Genomic DNA, 7,126 nt, shown 5'->3' on the forward strand with positions numbered 1-7,126 from the left:
CATCACACGTATGCCAACTGTGAATATGTGTCAGCAACAGTCACCAGAAACATACTTTATAGTCTTATTTTTTTATTTTATTTTAACCAACACAAAGGCTGCAGTTCTGGAGAGCTGAACTGTAACTTTGTGCTTGTTATCCATTTGGCTGCAGCACACATCTGTAAGGCAAGGACACGCTAAAGGCCAAAGGTCACTGGGACAGATCCCAGAATCCCCACAGCTCAGTCACACCCTCAACCTCTCAGAAAATGTTATCTAAAAGTTCAAATGTTCTACAGCAAATTAGCTAATTTGACAAAGTTTTAGATTTATGCATTCATAAACAACCCATAGGGAACACTTTATTGATTGATAAATACTTACACATCTTTACTCCACATGTTGCCAAAACCTCCTCCAGAGAACTTCTCTCATAGATGAGGTGCACTGACTTTAGGGAGCTGCAATTTGAACCCACTGAAACAGCGCCATCTTATGTCCGAAAGAACAAGTACACCCTTCACATGCAAAGTAAGACTCAACGATATCATATTTTACAATTAAATGTAAAACTAAAATCTCATTTGAAGAACTTTTGTGTGTTGGCAAGAAGTCTTGGTCTTATTTGTTAAAGGTTTCACTGAAGTTAATTATATTAAATTTGGAAAGAAAACCCTCATATTCCTTTATGCTTAAACAATAGTATTACAACCCTTTATGGGCCAATGTACTTCCCTCAGTAGAAGTAGTGCTTTTTCAAGTACAAACAATTCACATCCACATTCCATCCAATTCCATCATTTAGGCCCAACTATAGCTTCATTACATCTGTTAATTCTTTCAACATATAATGTATACATATTTTTTATTTTTACAAGTTTCAACCTTTCGACTGTGCAAAAGGAAATATGTTTGGCCCCCTCCTCTCTTTTATCTCTCTTAGTATTGATTCATGGCTTATTTTATTTAAAATATCTGCTCTTTGTCCTCTGCATTTTGAAAGCTAGAGTCACTCTCCAACTCCCCAGAGGCTGTAAGGAGCTTGTCCTCCTTGAGCTGCTCCACCTGAGTCAACTCCTCCTCTTCTTCCCTATCCCCATCTTCACTCCCCGTCTCTGAACCTTCCTCTCTGTTATCGCCCCTATCTTCTCCCTGCACTCTCCTCCCTTCTCCCTTGTCTGCGCTAGCCATATTTTCTCTGACATCACCTCCAGCCTCTCTCACCCACGCCCTGCCTTCGGCTGCCTCACGTTCGATCTGGCTATGAGGCAGGGGATTGAGCTGGTCCGGGGTGAGCGGTGACTGTAGCGGCTCCACAGTGCTGAGAGCTGCGTCCTCGACCTCCTCCATGCTGGAAGTAGGAGCAGGGCACCGAACACGGGCTGTCTTGGTCCTCAATCGCATCCTGAGCTCGTCTTTCCTTAACTGGGAGAGAGAGGTGGGAGTAGATCAGCATGTGCGTGTGTGTGTGTGTGTGTGTGTGTGTGTGTGTGTGTGTGTGTGTGTATGACAACACACACAGTACCTTGCGTCTCTCCTCAGCAAGTCTTATCTTCTCCTCAATCTCTTCTTTGCTAGGTAAACTTTCAACCTTCTTGGCGTTTAGGGACTTCAGTCTGGCAGGAGGCCTTCGCTTGACCCCCTCCCCGTCATCCAGCTGACACACACACACACACACACACACACACACACACACACACACACAGGGAGACAGAACAGACAATCCAAATGTTACAGGTTAATACACTTTCCCTGAAAACTACTTTTCAAAAGATAATATGCCAACACAAACCAACATCCTGCATGAATATGCACTTTCTGATGTATTTTTAGGAGTGTATCTTTCCAGGACAGCAATTAGTGTTGCAGACAGTTTGGCCTATCTTAGTACAGTAGGATAAGCACATGTGTAGCTAATGTCATTAGGATTGCTCGGTGCATTTAATTTAGGTGTGGTAGCCCGGAACCTTGATTTTGTGCATGCTGGCTTACTGAACGGCCTATTTGGACCGGAAGCAGAGGCATCCTTTTTAATTTCACTCAGTTAGAACAAATCCATCTGTTCACAAAAATGCAATGCAGCTTCTAAGACCATGAAAAAAACTTTGTATAATATCACAGTATTGTTATTATGTTCTCCAGTTCTACCCAATTGAAATTCAGCCTGTGTGTTAGCATGTTTGATCCAAGTACCCACCATGATGCTGTAGGCCTCTCCAGCCCCGCTGCCCCTCTGTCTTGTCTGTTCCACAAGTATGATGCCTTGGTTCAGCAGTTCCTCCAGGATCTCACTGGACCTTGGGCGCTCCTGCGGTGTGCGCTCCTGCTGCCACATGCCTGGCACACAGGGACAATAAAAACACCGTTGTGTGCACTGGACTTTCTCTATGACACAGTGTGTTTCATTCAGCTCACTCACCATCTTGTGTAATTCTGTCCGCATCGCTTTCTCTGACACACTCAGATGTTATAGGGGGGAGTTTTCTGGGCACCGCTCCAGGTAACATAGGGACGTCTCTCTTCTCCATCCCCACCCCGCTGTCTGTGGTGCCCTTTGACACAGCAGAGTCTCCACGACCATCAACTTTACTCCCGGTCTCATCCTGACATCACAGCGACACAGTATGAATGCATGAATACATATACCCTGACCCCATTCTGCATAGTATCCCAGACATGGCGTTGTTATGATGGCATCTACACAATAATGATACATAGCAGTTAACACCTACAAATTACATAATCTCAGAATTTTGAAACCTATTTACAGTAGTTTACAGTGTAACCTCTGACCTTCATCTTCTAAAATGATGCAACTGATAACATTGACCTACCAGACAGAATATGTATCTTTAAAATTAGCTCCATCTGGACGAGCTACAGCATTAAAATGCTTCCATGTCATCGATCGATAATTATAGGACTCAGAAATTGGCTGCATCATGAGCTACTTCTGATACTTTAAGTAGGCTACATTTTGCTTACAGCATTTGTATGCTCTTACGTAAGTGACATTACGAATGAAATAATTTTTCAACTAACGTGCAAATTTAGAGGTTATCCCAAATATGTTACTAAGGAATGGAAAACATGAAAGTGCTAAAGTGCGTTATGTTTTTAATGCATTATATGAACAGTTTATTATTACAACTAGGCACACCTTAATATTCAGTCATTTATTAACCTATTAGGTATCCCCTAAAACATCTCAATTAGCCTATATCAATATATTCTTTGGGGTCGGGGAAAAAAGGAAATCCAAGGCACTCGTCTTCAAAATTGTTTTCAAAAAATATTTTAAAAACGTTTTTTTTTTTACTGGCTATTTCATAATAGAAAATGTAAAGAAAAAATAAAAGAACATAGAAGCAACCCACTCGTAGCGGCACAGACAGCCGTCTTCAGGGTGTGATTCCCAGACAAACAAGTTATCCGTTTGTGTAGCTAGGCTAATTGGAAACACCTGAGTGACATGGTGAGTGAATACTGAATGGCTTCACAAAAAAAAGTTTACCGCTTGTGTTTTTAACATACACATGCCGTATTAGCTAATAATAATAATAATAATAATAATAATAATAAATAACGTAGGGGCCTAGACCAAAACGGTGACTCAGTAAGACATTAACGTGCCAGTCCAGTAAAGCCACCTAACGTGGTTATTCTATGGGACTAGCTACAACTTTGAATGGCACACAGCTTTCGGCGTGGAGCTAACACTTGTAGCAGCTCTTCGCTATAACGTTACTTCACATTTCTCGAAAACCGTTAAATGCCATACACCATTTTGAACTCCTCTCAGTTTTAACTAACGCTTATAAGTCAACTGGAAGTTGCTGGTTGTAATTTGAGACGGAGCCTACCTCGTCTCCCTTGAACTCTTCCGGTCTCAACGGTTGGACCGCTGTGGATTTGACGCATCCCATATTCACCTCAAAGGAACAATATGAAATAAGTCCATAAAAACTATAAATGTTAGGCTTAATTACACCTCGGTGTGTTTTTTCTCTATGTATTGACCCTTGTTGACTTGCATTCCTTCACACTTTAGACAGTCACCATGGTCCCGGTGTGTTGCTAAGGGCTGTTGCTACAATAAATCTGACCCGGTTAAAGAGGAGACACCTAACAAGCTGTGGGTGTCAGGAGTCAGGGCACTACAAAAAACGTCACACCTCTGTTACTGCTGATCAACTCTGTCAAATGTGTTACTGAAGCTGGTGATTTTTTAGAAATACTGTCTGAAGTCAAACACCCCCAACCATTCAGCCCCAGCTCGCCCAAACACCACCAAAACATCTGTCTACATGTTATTTCTTCGATTTAATTGTCTGTAGATATGCTTATACAAAGAATTTCTAGAATTTCATAGTGATCTATGATGGTGAAATACTGAATAATATATCCATTCATTTGAGCCATTTCCTGAAAATATTAAAATTAAAATATTTTCACTCAAAAACTACTGGACCTGTCAGTGTCCACATCTATTGTGTACACTGGTTTGTAGTGACAAGATTTTTTTTTTTTTACACTATTTGATTGGATTTCTGCGCCAAATTCACCACTGTCCTCTTGTCTGGGAATATGAACCAAAAGCACAATAATATCTGAAATCATAGGGGCCTCTCGACAAGCCAGTGTAATCTTTCTTAAAGGTATTTTATTGCATTTTGCATCACCATGTGGAAAGGACCACAGGGGTGCAGTAGAGCACTAATATACTCTTCCAGGCTATTGTAAGTAGGAGGGAACTCTGTGGTTGCCCGTGCAGAGCCTGGGCCTGTTGGCGAGGACCACAATGGTGTCAAGTGAAGGGAGAAAACTCTGGTGCAGGTTCTGGCACTTCCGCTCCACCTCCAGGGCATAAGCATTTTTGGCCAGGTTGTCCTCCAGAATCATCAGGCGCCTGTGTGTGAGCTCCAGGTCCTGCCTACAGACAAGGTTATCATAAAAAAATAGCAAGCCCAGGTTATTATAAAGAAAATGGTGAACATACAAACCAGCAATACAGTTTTGTCTCATTAGAAAGGGTGACATTTTGAATGGACTGGACAGACTTACTGAGAGCGCTTCAGTATTGGGCGAAGTCCAGCTGCCATCTTTGTCAGGTCATGTTTCTCCAGCGTGAAGCTGAAGTAGGGCTGAAGGAGGAAGAACCGAAAAAAGAAAGTTAAAGCCATCGTGTATACACAGAGGTAACAACTGAGCATTGACATGCAATTTGAGGCTTTCTGTGCTTCTGACTGCAAAAATGTCATATCATCTCTGCAACTGTTTGGTGAGACCCTTACCTGGTCCAGGCAGAGCTCATGTCTGGGTCTCTGGTTGAGGATGTCCAGGCGGTGGGTAACCTGATGCAGCTTGGAATCACAGTTCCTGATCTGACCCACTAACTTCTCTATGTCCTTTGTCAAATCAGAAAACTCATCCCTTGTCTGGAGATTAAAGAAAGCCACAGAACAATGAGTGATCATCACAAAAAGTCAAGTACAACTGGTCTGTGAATGGTAGGTAGTGAATTGTGACTACAATCCAGTAAACTGACCCGCTGCCTCTCCCAGATCAGCGTGTCCTGGACCCTGCTCAGCTCATTGACCTTCTTTCTCAGGGCATCACTTGTGCTGCGACGCTGCCTCTCCTGGGCATTTTTTAACTATAATAGGCACACATATCAAAAAGGTTATGAGAGAAAATCCTGCTTAGTGAAGAATGGACTAAGGTCAGGAGTCTTTATCTAAAGTTTGAGATATGGTCAGTGTTGGCTTACATTGACCAGGGTAAAGCGCAGGTTTCCCCTGAAGGAAGTGGAGTCCTTGATCAGGTTATCAGCTGTTGAACTTAGGTCCTTGCAGTGGGACAGCCACTTGTCATAGCTCACGTGGTTAGGCTTGTATTGACCGGCAGGGAGTCGGGAGCATGGAGTGTTGAGGTTATAGGTGATGCATTTGGTGGTGAGCTTAATGGCTTCAGTCTTGTCCTGAAAATCTGCCAGCAGCTGAGTGCGGATCTGCTTCAAAGAGCTGCAGGGAGGGGACATTAGGAAGTAAGGTGAGACACAACAGAAGCAAATCTGAGATCATATAAAAAAAGTAGAGTGTCACTGTTTGAACACTGGTAAAAAGCTGCATAAACATGCATGAATGCTGAGACCTTGAAATAAATGAATATATTTGTAAATTTAAAAAAAACTCAGCTCTGTTTTAAGGTGTTTCTAAAACATCAAGGTTAATATGATGCAGGCATAGAGTTCAGGGGAATGCTTTAAATTAAAGGGTAGTGAGGGGCATAACATTCAAAATGCTGGAACAGAAATAAATCTGAATAATTCAGAAATAACACAGAATCTGTCTGCCGGACCTTAGTTTGTCGAGCAGGATGCAGATCTGCTTCTGGAGCAGTTCTCTGATCTCATTGGTCAGCTGCTCTTCCTTCTTCAGCTCGATGAGGACGTGGTCCTGTCTCTGGGCCGCTGAGCTCAAACTGTTTCCGATGGCCACACTGTCGCTCATGAGCTGACTGTACAGCTGCTTCTCCTGGAGACAGCGCTCAGCGGTATCTTTCATCTAAACACACAAAAGCAGTGATGAAAATAAGACGGCTGTTTATGAATTAAAGAGGAAACTGTAGTTAGTGACTGAGATAGTAACTGAGGTTACTCTTTAACTCTCCAACAGTGATTTCCTTTTCCCCTTTGGCATTCAGATAAATGATGTAAGGTAATACAATGCATGTGCATGTCTTCAAGGTAGAATGCACTCATTTGAAGTTGCTTTGGATAATACAAATAAAATTTAATGTAAAGTAATGTATGTGTGTACCTGCTCCAAAGCAGAGATTTCCCGATCCACTTGCCCGATGCTCCCAAATATCTGGGCCTGCCACTGGCTGACCTCTGTATGCCGAGTGTTGAGATGTCTCATGGTGCTACGAGCGGCAGATGGAATCTAGAAAAAAAAAAAAAAAAAAAAAAAAAGACATTACACACATTGATACACTTTAAATCAGAAATCAGAGACAAATGTAATTATAACGGCACAAATAATTTCTTTCTTTAGTTGCATCATACTTCTGACACTGCAAGGTATGGTATTTAATGAGTTTTTCTGGTCATAAATCAGGTTATTAACTACAAATATATGTG

The 7,126-nt window shown here is 42.0% G+C and overlaps 2 protein-coding genes across 3 annotated transcripts in view; both read right to left on the minus strand.

Annotated features, from left to right (window-relative positions):
- Positions 1-315: 315 nt before the first annotated feature.
- Positions 316-4,119, minus strand: stmnd1 (stathmin domain containing 1). The gene is made up of 5 exons (XM_034891624.1): positions 3,846-4,119; positions 2,402-2,585; positions 2,180-2,319; positions 1,508-1,639; positions 316-1,407 (listed from the first exon to the last, which is right to left on the minus strand). Exons 1-5 carry the CDS (start codon positions 3,906-3,908, stop codon positions 949-951), a joined length of 978 nt encoding a protein of 325 aa, XP_034747515.1. The 5' UTR covers positions 3,909-4,119; the 3' UTR covers positions 316-948.
- A 506-nt stretch (positions 4,120-4,625) lies between these two features.
- LOC117956538 (tektin-B1-like) overlaps positions 4,626-7,126 on the minus strand; it is a 2,959-nt gene continuing 458 nt past the window's right edge. The window contains exons 3-9 of one of the 2 annotated variants that reach the window (XM_034891623.1): positions 6,804-6,929; positions 6,343-6,548; positions 5,864-6,005; positions 5,531-5,638; positions 5,277-5,420; positions 5,047-5,126; positions 4,626-4,915 (exon numbers count right to left, since the gene is read on the minus strand). In XM_034891623.1, the coding sequence (XP_034747514.1) occupies positions 4,717-4,915; positions 5,047-5,126; positions 5,277-5,420; positions 5,531-5,638; positions 5,864-6,005; positions 6,343-6,548; positions 6,804-6,929 (1,005 nt within the window). In that variant the 3' untranslated portion in view covers positions 4,626-4,716. Of the gene's footprint in view, positions 4,916-5,046; positions 5,127-5,276; positions 5,421-5,530; positions 5,639-5,752; positions 6,006-6,342; positions 6,549-6,803; positions 6,930-7,126 lie in introns of both variants that reach the window. The other variant, XM_034891622.1, reaches the window with a different exon arrangement.

Source organism: Etheostoma cragini, chromosome 14 (assembly GCF_013103735.1).
Source record: "Etheostoma cragini isolate CJK2018 chromosome 14, CSU_Ecrag_1.0, whole genome shotgun sequence".
In the NCBI taxonomy this organism is placed as follows: Eukaryota; Metazoa; Chordata; class Actinopteri; order Perciformes; family Percidae; genus Etheostoma; species Etheostoma cragini.